The 23,319-nt window shown below is 32.5% G+C and overlaps 1 protein-coding gene across 1 annotated transcript in view; it reads right to left on the bottom strand.

The window, feature by feature from the left end:
• Positions 1 to 23,319, bottom strand: part of GNE (glucosamine (UDP-N-acetyl)-2-epimerase/N-acetylmannosamine kinase) — a 59,960-nt gene that overhangs the window by 21,429 nt on the left and 15,212 nt on the right. The window contains exons 4-7 of the mRNA XM_051996124.1: positions 21,163 to 21,315; positions 18,699 to 18,911; positions 16,808 to 16,895; positions 875 to 1,085 (exon numbers count right to left, since the gene is read on the bottom strand). Of these exons, the coding sequence (XP_051852084.1) occupies positions 875 to 1,085; positions 16,808 to 16,895; positions 18,699 to 18,911; positions 21,163 to 21,315 (665 nt within the window). The remainder of the gene's footprint in view (positions 1 to 874; positions 1,086 to 16,807; positions 16,896 to 18,698; positions 18,912 to 21,162; positions 21,316 to 23,319) is intronic.

Here is a 23,319-nt window from a genome sequence, read left to right as displayed (position 1 = left end):
TATCAAATTAATGATACAAAGAGCTATTTCAGATTTGTGGTTTTTCCATATATTATTTTAATGACTATACAAATATTCTTAAACTGGTACTAAAGATTTCTGTTTTAGCCCAATTGCCTCAGCAAAAAAAAAAAAAAAGAAAGATTTCTGCTTTATGCTCATTTATTAAGTATATTATAAACTAATTTGAAATTTGTCCGATATTAATCTTTGTTTAGATAATATCATGACCGTCAGTCACAAAAAATTCTTAGAATAGGACTGAAGCTATGATTTCACTGACACAAGAGAATTCCCACGTGAGGAAACTATTGACTCAAATGTAGTAATTGACTCCTTTGTATCTTGTAGTATAAAGAGCTGCCTAGAGTCCTGAGAGTTTAGATGATTCACCAAGAGTTGGAGAAACAATATATGTCACAAGTAGAATTTGAACCCAGATTTTTGTGGTTTTGAGTCTGACTCTATATACACTATGCCAAATTGACTCTAAAAATAAAAAAAAAACACTTTACGTCCTTTATAAACCAAGTTAAAGATGACAATTTGTTCACATTCTTTCTGCTAAGCTTTATAATTTATGTGTAAATAACAACTGGGACACTGTTTAGTTCTCTGAAACATTAAATACGAGTAAAAAGTATAGAGATATGTGTATACACAAAAGTATAATTTTCAACCTTAACACCCAGTCACTGTTTACTAAAATTATAATTCTAAAATTTAATATAAATAAGAACTTGGACAAGAGTCACAGAAATCAAGAAATCATAGATTGGTTGCAGTCTATTCCAATGGAGTACCCACAATGATGAAATTACAGATGAACTGAAGTACTGAAGAATTAATTCTCTCCACTTTAAGGTCAAATTACCTTCATACTGACTATTGCAACTCGAAGGTTTGTTCCACCTAGATCAACAGCCAAGGCACTTTGGGTTTCAAGAATATGATCAATGTCTTTAGAGATGTTCTCCTTTACAGGGGGAAAGCAGAACTTCTTTTGTAGTGGTTCTTGGAGATCAATTGATTTGAGAAACTTCAAAATCCTCGGAACAGCATTCCCATCCCCATATATCTTTGAACTGCAACATCCAAACATAGCAAATGATACAAAATTTATTGTCACATTGTGTTTTTAGATATGCCATCCAAAGCTTTAGGCTGAATGCCTACATATAGCAAAGCTCGATTTTTGGATCAAAAGACTGGATTCAATTTATTACTTGAGAGAAAATGAATACAGAACTGGTCACATATAAAAGAATGAATTAAAAAATTAATCTTTACACACTTGAGAAGGGAACTAGTTGAAATAGTTGAGGGAATTTCCCCCAACTATTCCAATTAGGTCCCTTTTCAATTCTAAATTTCTAAATTCAAAAGTTTAGAATATTTTTAAGATAAGATTTCCTTACTACCTTTTATACACAGGCCAAGATGTGAGGCTACATTTTAAAATCTTTGGGGTCACAAGGCTCCAGTCTTAGTTTTGCCAACTTATTCTACTATATGATCACAGGCAAGTTTTTGAAATCGATGGTATGAAACTCAAATAAAATGGATCCCTATGGGCAGCATTTGACTCCAAAAAAACAACAATAACAACATCAAATAAAATACTATCTGTGTTGCAATATACTTTTATTTTGTCAAACATTTCCCAACTATATTTTTATCTGACTTGGCAGCATTTCAAGAGTTATATAGTCTACATGGCAAGTAGACTATATATCTCAGGCTCAGGTTCAGTTTTCTGAGGGATAATGTACTAATTTGTAAGGGATTTTACAAGGCTCAAATAAGGCAATCTCTATGAAACTCTTTGGAAACCTTAAATGCAAAGAACTAATAAGCTACTTTTAAGGACTTCTCAGGATCTACTAGGAATTGCAGAACATCTGCCATTCTAACAGAATAGAAGGAGTTTCTTCTTTGGGAGTTCTCTAGATCAATGAAATAATAGGTCTAGACCCTCCCTATCTAGCAAATTAAATACCATTTGGATTGCAAGTCCTTTTATTTAAAAAAAAAAAAAAAGCAAAGCAAAGCAAAACAAAACAAAACCCAAACTGCAAGTATATAAAGGTAAACTTTAGCCTGACTCCTATTTAATTAGTTAATTGAACTGATTTTTATTGAAGTCAATTGATTTTAATTTGAAATTTGACTGAATTTAATCAAATTAATTGAATTTAGTTAAACTAATATATATATTAGCCAAATTAAACTTAAAGTATTTTTTATAGAATTAGAACTATGGACAATTCTCCCCTATCCTCAGATGATAAACAATCTGAAATTTATAAAAAAGGTTTTTCTTTTGGTTCATAGACTTCAATATTTTATTTTCTCAATAATTTTTTTACTTTTCCAATTACATGTAAAGATAGTTTTCAATATTCATGTTGATTTCCCATCCCCCAAAACAGCAAGCAATCTGATATAGGTCATACATATATAATCATTTCATATCATATTTCCATGTTATAATAGCAGAATAGCATTTTAATAGAAGAGACACATTAAACTTGAATTTCAGCAAGGAAGAAGGAAGGAGGGGAAAAATTGAAAAAGAGGGTTTTGCAATGGTCAATGCTGACAAATTACCCATACATATATCTTGTAAATAAAAAGCTATATTAAAAAAAAAAAAAGAAAAAAGAGATCCTAAACAACATCTTTGAAGAAATAAAGGAAAACTGCCTTGATGTCCAGAACCAGGTGGTAAAATAGCCATTGAAAGAATCCATCAATCCCCTCCTGAAAGAGATCCCAAAATGAAAACTCCAAGGAATATCATAGCTAAATTTCAGAATTATCAGATCAAGGAGAAAATACTGCAAGTAGCCAGAAAGAAACAATTCAAATATCAAGATGCCACAATCAGGATTACTCAGGACTTAACAGTTTCTACCTTAAAGGATTGAAAGGTTTGGCATGTGATATTTTAGAGAGCAAAAGAGCTTAGACTACAACAAAAAATCAACTATTCAGAAAAATTAAGCATTATCTTTCAGGGACAAAAATGGGTGTTCAATGAAATAGGAAAAGTATAGTAAAGACCAGAAGTGAACAGCAAATTTGATCTTTAAATACATAACTCAAGAGAAGTATAAAAAAAGATAAGGAAGGAAGGAAAAAAACTATTTTTAAAGGTTAAAAAATATTTACATCTCTATATGAAAAGATGCTATGTTTAACTTTTGAGAACTGTATTTTTGTTAGGGGTATACTTAGAGGGTGTAGGTATAATTTGATATTGTGATGATATAAAAAAAGAAACTAGGGATGGAAAAAGGATTGTATTGAAAGAAGAGAAAAGGAGATATTAAATGGAAAAAATTACATCACATGACAAGGAAAATAAGACCTATTACAATCGAGGGAAAGAAGGAAGGGGGATGAGCATTGTGTGAACTTTAATCTCATCAGATTTGGCTCAACCAGAGAATATCAGACATATTTAATTTATTTATTTTTTTTTCTGTTCCGATTTTTTTTTCCCTCCCTCCCTCCACCCCCTCCCCTAGATGGCAAGCAGTCCTTTATATGTTGGATATGTTGCAGTATATCCTAGATACAATATATGTTTGCAGAACTGAACAGTTCTCTTGTTGCATAGGAAGAATTGGATTCAGAAGGTATAAATAACCCGGGAAGAAAAACAAAAATGCAGATAGTTAACATTCGTTTCCCAGTGTTCTTTCTTTGGGTGTAGCTGCTTTTGTCTGTCATTTATCAATTGAAACTCAGGTCTCTTTGTCAAAGAAATCCACTTCCATCAAAATATGTCCTCATACAATATCGTTGTCGAAGTGTATAATGATCTCCTAGTTCTGCTCATTTCACTTAGCATCAGTTCATGTAAGTCTCGCCAGTCCTCTCTGTATTCATCCTGCTGGTCATTTCTTACAGAACAATAATATTCCATAACATTCATATACCACAATTTACCCAGCCATTCTCCAATTGATGGGCATCCATTCATTTTCCAGTTTCTAGCCACTACAAACAGGGCTGCTACAAACATTTTGGCACATACAGGTCCCTTTCCCTTCTTTAGTATTTCTTTGGGATGTAAACCCAATAGAAACACTGCTGGATCAAAGGGTATGCACAATTTGATAATTTTTTGGGCATAATTCCAGATTGCTCTCCAGAATGGTTGGATTCGTTCACAACTCCACCAACAATGCATTAGTGTCCCAGTTTTCCCGCATCCCCTCTAACATTCATCATTATTTTTTCCTGTCATCTTAGCCAATCTGACAGGTGTGTAGTGGTATCTCAGAGTTGTCTTAATTTGCATTTCTCTGATCAATAATGATTTGGAACACTCTTTCATATGAGTGGTAACAGACATATTTAATTTAATAGAGAAACTTGCCTCACCCTATAGGGAACTAGGAGGGAAAGGGGAAAGAAAAGGGGGAGGCTAATAGGAGGGAAATAGAAGTAGAAGGGGAATGGTATAAGAAAGAGAAGAGGGGGCTATAAAAGGGGATGGCAGATTGAGGGAGGTGGTAATCAGAAGCAAAATATTGGGGAGGAGGGAAGGGGGGAAAGTATAACTTGGGGCAAAATATGATGACAAGAAATACAGAATTAGTCATTTTAACTATGAATGTGAATGGGATAAACTCTCCCCTAAAACAGAAGCAGATAGCGAACTAGATTAAAAGCCAGAATCCTACAATTTGTTGTTTACAAGAAACACATTTAAAACAGAGTTATACATCCAGAGTAAAGGTAAAAGGCTGGAGCAAAATCCATTATACTTCAGCTGAAGTTTAAAAAAAAAAAAAAAAAAACAGGGATAGCGATCCTGGTCTCAGATAAAGCAAAAAGCAAAAATAGATCTAATTAAAAGAGATAAGGAAGGAAACTATATCCTGCTAAAGGGTAACATAGATAATGAAGTAATATCAATACTAATACATATATATATATATATGTGTGTGTGTATATATATATATATATATATATATCTCCAAATTCCTAGAGAAGTTACGAGAGCTGCAAGAAGAATTGGACAGCAAAACTAAATTAGTGGGGGATCTTAACTTCGCTCTATCAGAATTAGATAAATCAAACCACAAAATACATAAGGAAGAAGTTAAGGTGGTAAACAGAATTTTAGAAAAGTTAGGTTTGATAGACCTTTGGAGAAAATTGAATGGGGATAGAAAGGAATATACTTTTTTTCTCAGTGCTACATGGAACCTACACAAACACTGACCATGTATTTAGGGCATAAAGAGCAAAAAATCAAATGCAGAAAGGCAGAAATAGTAAATGCATCTTTTTTAGAACATGATAAATAATTATTTATTTATAATTAATAAAAATTATGTGTAATAAAGGGCTATGGGGAAACAGGCCAAAACCTAATTGGAAACTAAATAATTCAATCCTAAAGAATGAATGGGTGAAACAACAAATCATAGATACAATCGATAATTTTATCCCAGAGAATGACAGTAATAAGACAACATACCAAAATTTATGGAATGCAACCAAAGCAGTTCTTAGAAGAAATTTCATATATCTACATGCTTACTTGAATAAAATAGAGAAAGAGAAGATCAATGATTTGGACATGCAACCAAAAAAACTAGACCAAAAAAACTAATTAAAAACCCCCAATTAAATGCCAAACTTGAAATTCTGAAAATAAAATGGGAGATTAATAAAAGAAAGTAAGAAAACTACTGAGCTAATAAACAAAATCAAGAGTTGGTTTTATGAAAAATAAGATAAACATTTGGTTAATTTGATTAGAAAAAGGAAAGCAGAAAATCAAACTGCTAATATTAAAAATGAAAAGGGAGAACTTTCCATCAATGAAGAAGATACTAGAATAATAATTAGGAGCTATTTTGACCAATTGTATGCCAATAAATTTGATAATTTAAGTGAAGTGGATTAATATTTACAAAAATGTAGATTGTCCACATTAACAGAGGAGGAAACAAATTACATAAATAGTCCCAGTTGAGAAAAAGAAATTGAACAAGCTATTAACCAACTCCCTAAGAAAAAAATCTCCAGAGCCAGATGGATTTACAAGTGAATTTTACCAAACGTTTAAAGAATAGGGATAGAAGGAGTCCTACCAAATTCCTTTTATGATTTAAATATGATACTGATATTTAAACCAAGTAGGGTCAAAACAGAGAAAAAAAATATAGATCAATTTCCTTAATGAATATTGATGCAAAAATCTTAAATAAAATATTAGAAAAGATATTACAGCAAGTTATCACCAGGATAATATATCATGACCAAGTAGGATTTATGCCAGGAATGTAAGGCTGATTCAATGTTAGGAAAGCTATTCACATAATTGACTATATCAATAACCAAATTAACAGAAATAATATGATTATCTCAAAGGATGCAGAAAAAGCATTTGACAAACTCCAATATCCATTCCTATTAAAAACACTAGAGAACATAAGAATAAACGAGTTTTCCTTAAAATGATCATTAGCATCTATTTAAAACCATCAGCAAGCATCATATGTAACGGGGATAAACTAAAAGCATTTTCAATAAAGTCAGAGGTGAAACAAGATTGCCCACTCTAAAAAACTACTAGAAACAATTAACAACTTTAGCAAAGTTGCAGGATGCAAAATAAATCCACATAAATTATCAGCATCCAGCAGCAAGAGCTACAAAGAGTAATTCCATTTAAAATAATTGTAGATCATATAAGTTATTTGGGAGTCTACTGCTAAGACAAAGTCAGGAATTATATGAACACAATTACAAAATGCTTTCCACATAAATAAAATGAGAACTAAATAACTGGAAGAATATCAAGTATTCATTGATAGGCTGAACTAATATAATAAAAATGAGAATTCTACCTAAATTTATCTACTTATTCAGCACCATTCCAATCAAACTGCCAAGAAATTACTTTACAGAGCTAGGAAAAATAATAACAAAGTTCATCTGGAAGAACAAAAGATGAAGAATATCAAGAAAATAAAAGAAAACAAACGCAAATGAAGGTGGCATAGTTGTACTAGTCCTAAAACTATATTATAAAGCAGCACTCACCAAAACATTTGGTACTGGTTCACAAGACACAATAGTCAATGACTATAGTAATCTAGTGTTTGATAAATCCAAAGACCTCAGCTTCTGGGATAAGAACTCACTACTTAACAAAAATTGCTGGGAAAATTGGAAAATAGTATGGCAGGAATTAGGCATTGCCCAATAAACACCTTAAACCAAGATAAGGTCAAAATAGTTCATTATTTAGACATAAAGAGTGATATTATAAACAAATTAAGGAATTTGTGGCTGAAAAACTAGAGTACATTATGAAATGCAAAATGGATAATTTTGATTATAAATTAAAAGTTTTTGCACAAACAAAACCAATGCAGACAAGATTAGAAGGGAAGCAGAAGACTGGGGACAAAATTTTACATCTAAAAGTTCTGATAAAGGCCTAATTTCTAAAACACATAGAGAATTGACTCAAATTTAAAGAATACAAGCCATTCTCCAATTGATATAAACAATTTTCAAATTAAGAAATTAAAACCATTTCAAAACTGTATGAAAAATGCTCTAAATTATTATTGATCAGAGAAATGCAAATTAAGACAACTCTTGAATTACCACTACACACCTCTCAGATTGGCTAAGATGACAGGAAAAGAAAATGATAAATGTTGGAGGTGATGTGGGAAAATTGGGACACTAATACATTGTTGGTGGAACTGTGAACTGATCCAACCATTCTGGAGAACAATTTGAATCTATGCCCAAAGGGCTATCAGACTGTGCATATCCTTTGATCCAGCAGTGTTTCTACTGGACTTATATGCCAAAAAGATCTTAAAGGAGGGAAAGGGACCTGTATGTGAAAGAATGTTTGTGGCAACCCGGAAACTGAGTGCTCATCATTTGGGGAATGGCTGAATAAGTTCTGGTTATATGAATGTTATGGAATATTATTGTTCTATAAGAAATGATCAGCAGGATGATTTTAGAGAAGCCTGGAGAGACTTACATGAATTGATGCTAAGTGAAGTGAGTAGAACCAAAAGAACATTGTACATGGCAACAAGATTATATAATCTTGGCTCTTTTCAACAATGAGGTAATTCAGGGCAATTCCAATAGACTTGTGATGGAGGAGCCATCTGCACCCAAAAAGAGGTCTTTAGGGACTGAATGTGGATCCCAATATGTGTGCTTGTATTTTTTTCCTTTTTGATTTGATTTTTCTTGTGCAGCATGATAAATGTATAGAAGAATTGCACATGTTTAACATATATTGAATTACATATTTTGCTGTCTAGGGGAGGTGACAGATGGAAGGGAGGTAGAAAAAATTTGGAACACGTGGTTTTGCAAGAATGAATGCTGAAAACTATCTTTGCATGCATTTTGAAAATAAAAAACTATTATTTAAAAAAAAGAAATGTAAGAATGTGTCATTCTGGAAAGCAATTTAGAATCACACCTAGAAAATTCCTAAATTATTCATATCCTTTGATCTAGAAATCCTAATAAGTAGGTCATGGAAAGAACTTTTATGTACAAAAATTATTTATGCAACACTTTCTGTTAAAGCAAAGAATTGGAAACAAAATGTACACCCATCAATTGGGAGGAATGGTTGAACAAATTATGACATACGAATGTAATGGGGTATTATTGTGCCATAATAAATAATAAAATGAGAAATTTAAAAATGACAGGTCTGATATAATTTGAAGCAAAGTGAAATAAATAAAAACAGGAGAACAACTTATATGATCATTACAATAATAAATATGGATACAATTTTTAAGTACTTGATAACTCTGATCAGAGCATTGACTAATTATAATTGATCAGGAAGCATTGCCTACCTCTTAAGAGAGAGGTAATAGACTCTAAGTATAGAACGCCACATATGTCTTCCAGAAAGGTCAGTGTATAAATTTGTTTTTCTTGATTACACTTGTTATGAGGGAGGTCTATAAATTATAGTGTAAAAAAGAAGAGTTCCTGGGAAAGTTGATGGACAGTAATTATAACCCTTAGTTTGATTTATAATTTGTTGCCTTTTTGTTTTCATTTTTATCTTTAATTTTTAGGATTTCTATTATTGTGCTTACTAATGAGGGGTGGGGTTCTTTGTAGCTTTTTAGATGCACACTCAATTCATTGATCTGTTCTATCTTTTATTGATCAAAGACAATATCTCAATTTTGGGGTAAGGAATGCTTTGGCTTCATGTCAAAAATTTTTGGTTGATTTGTGATTCATTTTTGTTGTTGTTATCTTCTTAATTTATTATTATTTCTAGTATTTGTTCTTTAACCAATCCTATTTTATGATGAAATAAGGCTGTATTCATGTTTGAACCTTTTTTCCAAATGCCGTATGCTAATTCTCTTACTTTGTTCTTCTGTTGTTAGTAAAGGATATATTTACTAAATTAGAGGAACACAGGATAGTTTACACATCTCAGATTTGTGGAAGAGGAAGGAATTTATGACCAAAGAAGAACTAGAGATCATTACTGATCACAAAATAGAAAATTTTGATTATATCAAATTGAAAAGTTTGTGTACAAACAAAACTAATGCAGACAAGATTAGAAGGGAAGCAATAAACTGGGAAAATATTTTTACAGTCAAAGGTTCTGATAAAGGACTCATTTCCAAAATATACAGAGAATTGACTCAAATTTATAAGAAATCAAGCCATTCTCCAATTAATACATGATCAAAGGATATGAAGACAATTCTCAGATGAAGAAATTAAACTATTTCTAGCCATATGAAAAGATATTCCAAGTCATTATTAATCAGAGAGATGCAAATTAAGACAACTCTGAGATACCACTACACACCTGTCAGATTGGCTAGAATAACAGGGAAAGATAATGAGGAATGTTGGAGGGGATGTGGGAAAATAGAGACACTGATACATTGTTGGTGGAATTGTGAACACATCCAACCATTTTGGAGAGCAATTTGGAACTATACTCAAAAAGTTATCAAACTGTGCATACCCTTTAATCCAGCAGTGTTACTACTGGGCTTATATCCCAAAGAGATCATAAAGAAGGGAAAGGGATCTGTATGTGCAAAAATGTGGCAGCCCTCTTTGTAGTGGCCAGAAACTGGAAACTGAGTGGATAACCATTAATTGGAGAATGGCTGAATAAATTGTGGTATATGAATATTATGGAATATTATTGTTCAGTAAGAAATGACCAGCAGGATGATTTCAGAAAGGCCTGGAGAGACTTACACGAACTGATGCTGAGTGAAATGAGCAGGTCCAGGAGATCATTATACATTTCAACAACAATACTCTATGATGATCAGTTCTGATGGACCTGCCCATCTTCAGCAATGAGATGAACCAAATCAGTTCCAATGGAGCAGTAATGAACTGAACCAGCTATACCCAACAAAAGAATTCTGGGAGATAACTAAGAACCATTACATTAATTCCCAATCCCTATATTTTTGCCTGCCTGCATTTTGGATTTCCTTCACAGACTAATTGTACAATATTTCAGAGTCCGATTCTTTTTGTACAGCAAACTAACAGTTTGGTCATGTATACTTATTGTGCATTTAATTTATACTTTAATATATTTAACATCTACTGGTCATCCTGCCATCGGGGGAGGGAGTGGGGGGAAGGAGGGGGGAAATTGGAACAAAAGGTTTGGCAATTGTCAATGCTGTAAAATTACCCATGCATATAACTTGTAAATAAAAAGCTATTAAAAAAAAAAAACAATTTCCATAGTAAATCTAAAAAAAAAAAGGATATGTTTGCTAATTGTGCTACTCTGTAGAAAAGATTTCTACTGCTGCTTAGAATACTTTATTCTCAGCAACTGAAATCTGTGCATAAACTGCAATTATTTTCACATTGATCTTTTAAAGAAATATTTATGATTATTATTGCTATACATATATATGATCAAAAATTCCATAAAATAATATTTGTTGTTGCCTTTAGGCATATAATAAAACCCATTCCTCCAACTTTGGGATAGCCTTCCAGTTAAAGCCACAATTTCTTTCTGATGTTATTTATAGTGAGAATGTCAAAATTCATCTCCTCTGCAGCAATATATTTACACCATTGACAAAGACACACACAGAGTTAAAATAAAGGGCTGGAGCAGAATCTACCACAATTCAGCTAAAATATTTTAAAAAGCCTATAGCATTCTCTTTGATCCAGCAATACCACTACTAGCCTGAACCCCAAAGAGATCAAAAAAAGAGGGAAAATATTTCTATTTATACATTTGTACAAAAATATTTATAGCAGTTCTTTATGTAGTAGAGTAGAGTAGAGAAATTGAGGGGATTCTTAGCAATTGCAAAAGGTAGCACATGACTGTAATTATTGTGCTAAAAGAAATGATGGGAGTGTCTGAGGCTGTATTTGAACTCACATCCTCCTGACACCAAGAACAGTGTTCTATCCAATGTGCCATCTAGCTGCCCCTTCCAAGAAAGAAATAAAATACAGATGTTCTCCCCAAAATTTATATGATTGTCATAGAAGATATTAAACAGAGAATCCAAATAGAAAATGTATACTCAATGAGACCCTAGAATCCTCCAGATGATACTATGGAAAATAACACTGTGCTAACTTTATCAAGTCTTTTAATATTAGACTTAATTTAATTACTTAAAATTTTAAATAATTAATCAATTTAATATTAATATTCTATATTTGATAATAATTGAAAAGATTTTAGCCTAACCATCTACACAGAAAAATTCATATTTCCTATTTACATAAGATGGCACATAAAAAGAATGCCTATTATCTTCAATGGTCAAAAATAATAATGTCAGAGGTTTGATGATGAAAAATGTCTCCTATTAGAGAGGTTCAGAAATGAAGTATACATTGTTTACAAATGCCTGGGTTGATTTTTTTTGCTTAACTGTATTTATTTGTAAAAAGAGAAGATTCTGACCAGCAGGATGAATACAGAGAGGACTGGCGAGACTTATATGAACTGATGCTAAGTGAAATGAGCAAAACCAGAAGGTCATTATATACCTCAACAATGTTTGAGGATGTATTCTGATGAAAGTGGATCTCTTTGATAAAGAGAGCTAATTCAGTTTCAATTGATCAAAGATGGGCAGAAGCAGCTACACCCAAAGAAAGAACACTGGGAAATGAATATAAACTGCTTGCATTTTTGTTTTTCTTCCCAGGTTATTTATACCTTCTGAATTCAATTCTCCCTGTGCAACAAGAAAACTGTTCGGTTCTGCACACATATATTGTATCTAGGATATACTGTAACCTATTTAACATGTAAAGGACTGCTTGCCATCTGGAGGAGGGGGTGGAGGGAATGAGGGGAAAAATTGGAACAGAAGTGAATGCAAGGGATAATGCTGTAAAAAATTACCCTGGCATGAGTTCTATCAATAAAAAGTTATTTAAAAAAAAAAAAAGAGAAGATTCTACTATTTGGCAGAATATCTGTTGGAAAGTAATAGTGATGTAAAAAAGGGCATCAATAAAGCTTTTTTTTTTTTTAAGGAATACTTATTTGTCTAAATTGCAGTTTATTAATTAGTTGTTGTCCTTTGTATTCTTTTTTTTTTTTCTTTTTTTTTTTTGGGGGGGGGGGTATGGGGCTGAGGCAGTTGGGGTTAAGTGACTTGCCCAGGGTCACACAGTTAGGAAGTGTTAAGTGTCTGAGGGCAAATTTGAACTCAGGTCCTCCTAACTAATGGACAGATGCTCTATCCACTGCGCCACCCAGCTGCCCCTGTCCTTTGTTCTCAAAAACTTGATAGTAGTTGTTATTGTTCGTTCTCAAAGAGGAACAAAATGACATCACTATCTTAGTCAAGTTAGTGTGTCCAATTGTGACTTATCAGACCAATCAACAGGAGTTCGGAATCCTCTGCCCCGCCTTGGATCCTATGCACATTTGTGGTAGAGTCTCTAACTTTGTGTTATCTCATGTTTCTTCTGAGCTCTAACTTTGTGTTATCTCATGTTTCTTCTGAGCTCCCGCAATCCTGTTTTGCTCATAGAGCACAGCACTGTCTCTGATGAGGGCACGTCCTACAGGGCAGTCCTGTGCCCGTGTCTCCCATGTCATACAATAGATTCTACAGTTCTTAAGAAAGACCTTGAGAGTGTCCTTGTGTCACTTTTTCTGACCACCTTGTGAATGTTTGCCCTGTGTGAATTCTCCATAAAATAGTCTTTTTGGCAAGCATACATTTGGCATTTGAATAGTGTGGCCACCCCAGTCAGGTTGTGTTCTCTGCAGTAGAGACCAAAATGACATCACTGTCTTGATCTTGGGATCAAGATACAGTGAGAGTGACTGTGATTAATCAGACTAGCTTGGAAGGCTCTACCACAGATCAGATGCAAATATTCCATAAGAATGTTCAGAGTATAGAGAACTCTAAATTTCACATCTCACATTTCTTTTGAGTTACTGCAATTCTGTTTTGTTCACAGAGCACAATGTCTTACACTACAAGATATAATTGAATAGTCCATCAATTCATACTGCAGACATATGGTAAACTGGGCCCAGAATTGAATGGAATGAGAGCAGACTAGATTACACGAAGGAAATTGAAGAGAACTTTTAATGGCCTTAAATTACTCCTTGCAACAAAAGGTCCATTTGTTAAAACTCCAATATTCTTCTAATAATATTCTATGAAGGTGAATCCTAGAATATCCAAGTCTTTGATGAATTATGGATGCATGTATCATCCAAAGGTCAAGGGAGAACTGCTTAGTAGGTGTTTATAAATGGAATATAACCAATGAAAAACCACCAACCAAAAGTAGCATAACAGATACAATCAAAAGGCTATATGACCAAAAGAGAAGATAGACTAGTCATGTTGCAACAGAGAAGAGCAACAAAGGAAAGACCATTTCCATTGTTACTCATGTATAATTGAGGATTCCAGAGAAAACAAGCCCTCTAGAATATTAGGTAAACTCTGTATGGAAAGATAAGGACAGGAAGACAAGGAATCATATAGGATTAAGGCATGGTTGAATTCTGATCTGCATGACTGTAACAAATACTCACACTGATAAGAAGACCATAGCCTCATTAAAATATTAAAGGCTATTTATTTGGTCTATCAATTTAACCCATTTAGAGTTTTTTATATTCATTTATTTATTTATTTGAATATTGAGTCTATTATTATGTTAACAATTCCTCCATATTCAAACAATCTAGTATGGTAAAAAAGAATGACATTTATGCTTTCATCCAAGTCACCACTAAATGTTGAATAGTACTGTAGACTAGCGCACATAGGTGGCACAATGGATAGAATGACAGGCCAAGAGTCAGGAACATTTAACTGAGTCCAAATCTAGTCTCAGATATGTAGTAACTATACGACCCTTGAGCAAGTCACTTAACCCTATTTGCCTCAGTTCCTCAAATATAAAGTGAGCTAGAGAAGGAAATGGCGACCACTCCAATATCTTTATCAAGAAAACTCTAAATATGAAGATCTGGATACAACTGGAAATGACTGAACAATAACATTAAAGATTGTAGATCTTCCTTCAAGAGGATATCTATCTATTAACAACAACTTTTTGGGCCCAATCACTTAATTAATCCAAATGTACCTTGTACTATCATCCACCCATATCTCTATATCTTGCCCAAGTAACAGTATGAGACTGTTAAATCCTTAAACATCTTGCTGAAATCTAGGCATGCTATTCTAGTAATAATCTGATCCAATCAGATATGGCCTATTCTTTATGAGATCAAGCTGTGTCTTGGTTCTCTCTTTTCAAAAAATTCTCAAAAATCAGCCTTTTAGTTGTAAGTTTTAGAATCTCACTAGGAACCAAAATTAAGCTCAGCCATTCTTTTCATCTTTTTTTAAACTGAGACCTTTATTCATCTTCAGTCATGAGGTTCCTCTCCCATCATGCCCAATTTTTCAAAAGTCACCAACAATTGCTTAGTATCACATCCCTTAATCAGTACTCTTGGATTTAGTTTGAACCTCATTACTTTCATTCAATGAAAACAATTAGGAGCTCTCTTACTACCTATTCTTCTTCTAATGTATCTTTTTCCTTATTATGGTCATAAACTTTTCTTCTTCTAATGTATCTTTTTTTTATTATGGTCATAAACTTTTCTTCTTCTAATGTATCTTTTTCCTTATTATGGTCATAAACTTTTGAGTCTTATTCCAGACTACCCTAACCTTACTCAGGCTTACTTTTGCTGACTAGGGTTAACACTTGTTATTTCAGGGTCAGGGTTATTTCAGAGTTATATCAGGTCAACTGAAACTACTTTTTCAAAAGTTACTAGTAACCTCTTAACTGGAAAACCTGATGACCTTTTCTCAATCCTCATCCTTCCCTGATCTCTTTGAAGCTCTTGATACCACTAAATATTCTCTTCTTTTTGATACTCGCTAGTTTTTCATGATATTGTTTTCCCTGGTTCTCCTTTTACCTGTCTGACTATTCATTCTCAGTTTCTATTCCTGGACTTTTATCCAGGTCATGCTGTTAACTCTGGGAACTCTCCTCTTATACCTCTATATTATTTCACTTGGGGATTTTATCAGCTGCCGTGGTTTCAGTTGTTGTATCTATATAGATGATTCTTTATTTGTCAAGCCCTACTTTTTCTCTTGATTTTCCTGTTTCCTATCTCCAATGACTTACCAGAAATCTCAAACTGTAGGCTCCACAGATATCTTAAATTCAATATGTCAAAAAGTGAACTCATTATCTTCTCCTTCAAATGCTTCCTTCTTCTTAACTTCTCACAGTTGAGAATAGCATCTTCTTCCCAGTCCTCAACTCCTCACTCTCTCCCACATCTATATTCAATCTGTTGCCTAATCTTGTCAATTTTACCTTCGGAACAAACTCTCTTACATGCTTGCTTCTCTCCTCTGACACTACCATCATTTTTAAGCAATCCCTTATCACTTCACACCTGGATTATGGCAGTAGTCTGTAATTGGTCTCCCTGACTCAAGATTCTTCCCACTACAATCCATCCACTGCCAAACTGTCAAAAAGATCTTCTTGAAACACAGCTCTGACAATGTTTCTCTCTATTCAACAAACTTCCCTAGCTCCCTATTACCCCCAAGACCAAATAAAGTTCTCTGTTTAGCTTTTTAAAAGTCCTTCAAAAACTAGTCTCTTCTTGCCTTTCAACCTTCTTACATTACCCCCTCCTTCCCCTCAGTGACACAGTGACTCTGGCTGTCTTGCTGTTCTTCCTATAACATGTTCCATCTTCCAACTCGGCAGGCTCTCATGCCAGGAACTCTCTACCCCTCACTTTTTCAAAATCTTAGCTAAGACTGAGCCACAAGCCTTTTACACTCCTCCTTAATCTAGGGTTTACCTGTGCTCATTACCTCCAATCTATCCTCTTTGTGTCTGTGTGTTGTTGGTCTGTTTCCCAGGACTTAGCGCGGGGCCTGACACAGAACAGGCATTCCACAAGTGCATGTTGACTTGACTAGAAAGGTTTTATTAGTCACACACACACACACACACAAAGTATTTTGGGATAGGGACAAATGTACCATGCTCCCTCCTTCTCTGGGGAATCCAGAATTATATCATTAAAACCTTTTAAATTTGTTATTCTTATGACTAGCAACCATTGTCACAGGAGCCAACATTTGCTTGGCCACTAAATCATCACATAAAAAGTAATGATCCTGCCTTCTAGAGACACTGCTTCTCTCTGCCACCTAAAAGATGGTCTGATACTTACCAAGGATACTGTTTGCCAAACTGGAGGTGCAGAGCTTGCAGTATTTTATCTTGAGTATCAGCATCCCGAACATGAAGAACATTTTCACCTACATAAACAAAGTGACTATATTACAATGACAGAAAGGAAATAAAATGAATAATAAAGTAACTTTTTATACTATGTTCTTAATGAACATTCAAGACTCAAAGGGACTTAAATTTAAGACTACAAGCAGTGTCAAAATTTATATCTTATGAAAATTTTCAAAGAACTCTCAGAATAAGACTGAAATTAAAATTATTTGGTTGGTCAAATTATTAGATTAGTTTATTAACACAGACAAATCAATCTTTTTATTCCTCCATAGGTCAAGTAAATCTGCACCTGCCTTTTAAAAATCTTTTCATATTTGTCTACATAGATGCTTTTCACTTTTTTATCCATCCACCAAAGCCATTCATTCATATGTTATTATAATAAAAATATGATCTTTAGAACACCCTTATTAAAATTCATGTATTACCAAAGAGTACTTGAATACACATTTGTGCAGATCAGTTTATTAGATAATCATCACCTATCACAAGATATTTCTGTAAAGAACAGAGTAAAGGACAGGAAATTTTTAGAGAATGTATGTGGTGGGGAGGGCAAGAAGATATATAATAGGCTTGTAGCGTAAGCAGAATTTAGTATTATAATCAAATAAAACTTATACAAATTAGCCTGACATGACTGGGAAGGGAAGGAATTGATAAGGCACATAATGGCTGGGCAGCTAGAAACACCATGAAGATACTGGAAGTAAGAATGGTGGACATAAACTCTACCTACTTAATATGTTTTTAAATTTTTATTGCTAAATTGTTTTCACACATTATACAGTTCACTCATATAAAATGGAGTTGAATTTAATCATGATCACTCTATCATCTTACTGACAGTACTAATTAAATAATTTTGCCTAGGGAAGACCTAAAACAAGTCATTATATATAAAGAAAGAAGAAAATCATATTACACATTTTATAAAGTAGTGTTACTGAGACTTTAACTAATATCTAGGAACTGGGAACAGAAATTACTAAATTTGTTAACCTATCTTTTATTTAATTGTGAAAATCAGAAATGCCATTGAGTTTGATAATTGTGGGTATTCTTTTTTACCTGTAGGAAATGAAAGACTTCAAATTCAAACATACTTTTTCAGATTAATTTCATTCAACTCTGTTGGCAGTAAAAATATAATAAGCTGAAATCTCAATTTTAAAAATGAAAGCACATGCACAAACATGATAATAAGTTATGAATCTACTAATAGGCAAATACATAGACTTTAGGAATTTTTTTACCTTTACCATAAATGAATATTCTCTTAAATGGAGAAAAAATTGACCAACCTTTTTAAAATTATTTCTGCATATACATAACAGTAGATAGTACAACACTGAAAAAAGCTGTTAATTCCAAGAGAATTATGTTTCTAGGTGGCCAAAATTCATACTTTAGAGAGCTTAAAATGGTCTTTATGAAGGGCTGAAATGCTAATAGGTAAAGCAGAGCTGAAGAGTAGAGTTGGGTAGGGGTTTGTAGGAGAGAAGATGGAGCAAACCAGGCTACATTCCTAAAGAGACTGAGAAATAATGTTGGGTACTTAAGGCTAAGATAACAGGGAAAGTGGATTCCTAGATTCAACTGACTTATTTAAAACTTGATTTTGCAATATTATGATAAAAGTTTAGTTATACCACATTAATAAGATCATTATGAAATCTAACATATAGGGCAAAGTTATTGAGGACATACAGGAAAAGAGAAAGATATGGGTATCTCAATCTAATTTTCATATAAATATCTGTATAAAACAGATTTTGTAAAAAAAAAAAAAAAGTTAAAGCAAAGATAATTACCTGTTTCTCTTCCAATCTGTCGTGTTCCTAGATTGATTACAGGAGTACCAAATGCTCCCACTTCTCGTACCCCACAACTGCTATTGCCAATCATACATCCAGCATGAGCTACAAGTTGTATAAATTGGTCAAATGGTACATGTTTTACTGCTCGGAAATTGGGGTGATGCTCAACTCCCTTTTTCCTCATCACTCGAACCATTTCTTTGCTCCCTATGAAAAATAAGGCTTCTATTAAAAACCAAAATATTTACTTGTTTGTGAGCTATTGTCATTTACAAATATGAAAGCTACATTTCTGTAAATAAATTAAGTTACTGATCCTTTCAGGAAAATCAATGTCTTAATAATATTTTTAGTCAACTGACTAATGTATAATGTAGATCATCTAAATGTTTAAATGAAAAGAATCTGGATTTTTCCAGAATCAGAAACAACAGAAAACAGAAAATTCAGAAAATAGAAAAAATCATAGCAAACACTTTTTTTTTTTTTTTTTTGCTGAGGCAATCAGGGTTAAGTGACTTGCCCAGGATCACACAGAAAGTGTTAAGTGACTGAGGTCAGATTTGAATTCAAGTCCTCCTGACTTCAGGACCGGTTCTCTATCCTCTGTGCCATATACCTGCCCCCACTCTTTTTTAAATAATACACTGTAAATCCTCAGATTAATTAAAAATTAATAATAAAAAAGCATATATTTAATAGCTTCTGGACCATAAATTCAGGGTTCATTCTCTGAGAGAATTCTTACTTGAACTCCATGGAAAAAGAGCTTTTCTATCTATGGTATACTTTTGTGTTTAAAAAGTCAACTCAAGAAAGTGAGTGCCTCTAGATCTTTGGCACACAGAATTTCAGAGCTAAGAATGACAAAAATCACCTTGATTCAACACCCTCATTTTTACAAATGAACTGATAATTAGAATATGTGTCATAATATTTCATTCTTACCACTACTCACCAATTCTGTCCTTATTTTGAGAAGTGGCATTAACACATTTATTAGAAAATTATGCCATTTAAAATGATTTTAAATTTTTTTCTTTTTTTGTACTAAATATAGTACTAATGGTACAATGTATTAAATATTAATTTTGTTACCTCCTAGTGAAGAAATATCCAATGTAGCTTGGCAACTGTTCTACAATGTATAACACTGAAGAGTTGCCTAGAACATTGGGAAGTTAAATGATTTGTCTAGGGTCCAAAGCCAAAATATGTCAGAGATTCAATTCAAACAAGATCTTCTTAATTCTAAGGCCAGCTCTTTATTCATTATGCCTCACTAAATTAATTCCTGGGGACATTTTTCCAATGGAAATATCTCCAATTCAGTTGTCAGTTTAAAATATTAATAAAAGAAACATAATAACCAATGTTAGAATATGCTTATCCCTGTCAGCAAAATGTAATTTTATCTTTAAAAGTTTACATAAATAAAAATGAAAATAGTTTAAGAATATTTTAAAATGTTAGTAATCTGCATACCTGTCTCACATCTAAATCCAGTGTGAGGAGATTTCTAATTTTGTTTTGTTTTTAAACATCAAACAATCTACTTTTAATTTCCTTTAAATAGTAAAAAAAAAAAAAAAAAAAAAAATCAAGGGGGAAAGAAAGGAGTATTTATTTAATTGATACTGTGAGGCCATACCTGCCATGTTTCTCAAAGTCTATAAAACATGAAAACAGTCTTAAAGTATTCAACTAAGCTCAAAAGTACCTTAGAGGTACAGCTGTGTTGCAAAGCTCAGATGAGATAATGAATGTAAAACACTTTACAAATTTTAAAGGTTGAATGAATGTCAGTTACTACTATTATCATTATCAAGCTAATCAGTCACTCGGCCTTTAGCTCAATGATGACTTCATCCCCTGAGCATTGTACTACATTTTTACTGAGCTCAGGCAATGTTTGTATAATAAGTGTGCTGGTCAATATTTAACACAGATTCTCTGGGGGGGAAATACACACATACTTAGATTCATATTCAAAGTTTAAGAATAACTCTTCTAAGCTATTTAGAATTGGCTCTAGCACAACCCTGGCTATAGCTACCATCAGTTTATAAGAATTTTTACTTAGATAGATGCCAAACCAGTAGGATTTATCCTTTTTCCAAGAAAGAGAGAATGGATACTTCTTTGGTTTTACTGAGAAATTAAGCAATTTCAAATTGCTGTGTTTCTTGCATTTTTTTCTACTTACTACTTGCCAGGAGATGTTAGTATAATGTGGGTCTATAATTTGGAAAGATAAAGTAATATTTCTTAGTCTTCTTTTTCCTCTTAAACTTATTTTAATCATAAGTCCTGGAAATAACATATGCCTAGGGATAGAATATACAACCCCTATTTTCAATGACTTTGAATAATAAGAGATTATATGAAAAAAGAAAATACGTAGAATAAGCAGAAAGACAGAATTTGGCTACAATATTGCATTTTGAAATTCAATTACCTGCATCAATATTTGGAAATAGAATTAGCGTCCTTTTGTTAAATGAGATAAGTGCATCCAATGTTAATTCAAACATTTTTATAGAATGTTTAATATCAGTGGTCACAGGATGCTGTAGTGCTACTATGTAATCTTTTGGTTTTACATCATCACCTGTGTAGAGAGAGTCAAATCACATTGGTTTTTTTTTTTTTTTTATTAATTTAAAGGTTAGATTTTAAAACATTTTTTAAAGAAAATCAGAATATTTATGCCTTTAAAAACATATGCTGAAAAAAATTTTCACTTTGATACTTCACAAGCTCCAATAAAGTATTTTAATTAGAAAAAGTAAAATTATTGAAAACAAATGATTAAAATCTAATCACACCAAACCTGGAAATTAAATAGCTTAACAGTTTAAAAAAGTTATTTGTACTAGAGTAATATAGGTTTAAAAAAGATGTATTGCAGATTTATTATTATTTCAAATACTACAAAAGTCCTAAGGATCAAATGGGGGGATATTCATTTCTTATCATATCTGAGTATACTTAACATCCTCAATAAACATTAAAATAAGGATAATATATTATCCTTAGAAAAGTTGGGAAAGCAATCATTAAAAATATCAAACAAATCTTTAATATACTAGAGTTTCATCATAACACAACTGACAGTAACATAAAATTCAAAGTATGATAGAGTCTTTTAGACCCTATATAATGAAATTTATTTTTTTTAATACCAGAAATATCTTATTCTTTTTTCTCTGTTTCCCTTCTAACAAATCTTTCCCAAAATGTGAAATATTGTGGGCAAAGGACAATAAGGCTCTTTCAGAGTTTTATCTTAAAATATTTGCATTATAGAAACCCGCTTGAAATAGCTTGAGATATTTATGGGATAATTTTGTATTAGTTAACACTTAAATGAACTATGTTGTAGAATAAATATCTTATTGAATAAAGCAGTATTTCATTGCAAATTCTGTCAAATTCCAAATGATAATTAGAAGTTATCTTTGTTAAATAATGAGACAAGCTCATTGTGAACAGTGATTATTGTATTCTTTGTACTGGTATCCCTAGTGCCTAGCAGAGTGTCTGGTACATAGTAGGTGCTTAAAAAATACTTTGTGATTAAAAGCAATCAATATTATGTAATTTACATTTGACTAAAGTTCATATGCAAATTTTAGATTGGTAATAAGTTTCTAAAGTGGGAAAGACAGGACAAATATATGATATAAGAATATATTACAGAAAGGATCAAAAGACATCAAGGAAATTTGAAACTAGGAACTAAGTGAAAAGTAAGACAAAGGTCCAAAGCATGACATCTTCTACAGTTGAGAATCAATTTGATATAGGTGAAATAAAAACAATAATAAACTGGAATCATTTAAGATAGGATAAAACTATTTAAATGGACATGAAAAAAATGATGAAAAAAATAAAGCATCTTAACTATAATGAAAATGGAATCAATTTCTACAACAATATAATGACCAAATATGATAAAAGTGGAGTATGAAAAATAGAAAAAAAATTGAGAATCTGAAATTTGTAATTATATTTCTAGCACTATACAAAAGTAGAAAGCTGCTCTGAACTATACTTATTTATCCCAGGAGTTAGTTATTTTATAAAATGGGAAGGCTCAATTTCTTCAGATGTTACTGTGGTATGAATAGAAATATCTCTTTTGTTTAGATTAATCTTTGATTCCATACTTACCCAAAGATCTTTTGATAGTTATTTTAACTTTTTGATTAGAGCTATCTATCAAGAAAGGGATATGCTCTGAAGAGATGACCATTCCTGGTATCTTTTCTAGATATCTTTCATTAAGTTAATAAGTTAATATCCTACTGCAACCCATTCAACATGTAAAGGACTGCTTGCCATCTGGGGGAAAGGGTGGAGGGAGGGAGGGGAAAAATCGGAACAGAAGTGAATGCAAGGGATAATGCTGTAAAAAAATTACCCTGGCATGTGTTCTATCAATAAAAAGTTATTTAAAAAAATAAGTTAACATCCTGCTTTGTAAGTTTTGAAATGGAGTTCCAAGTTTTCCAAAATTTGAAAGCAACTCAAATGATATTCCTCACATCAAGTAACTTTTCAAAGTAAAAAAATAAATATCTAAAAAACTTGGCCTTAGAGTTCCTCCCCC

This window comes from Antechinus flavipes, chromosome 1 (genome assembly GCF_016432865.1).
Source record: "Antechinus flavipes isolate AdamAnt ecotype Samford, QLD, Australia chromosome 1, AdamAnt_v2, whole genome shotgun sequence".
Lineage (NCBI taxonomy): Eukaryota > Metazoa > Chordata > Mammalia > Dasyuromorphia > Dasyuridae > Antechinus > Antechinus flavipes.
The sequence above is the reverse complement of the archived record's forward strand: the minus strand, read 5'-3'. Positions and strand labels throughout refer to the sequence as shown.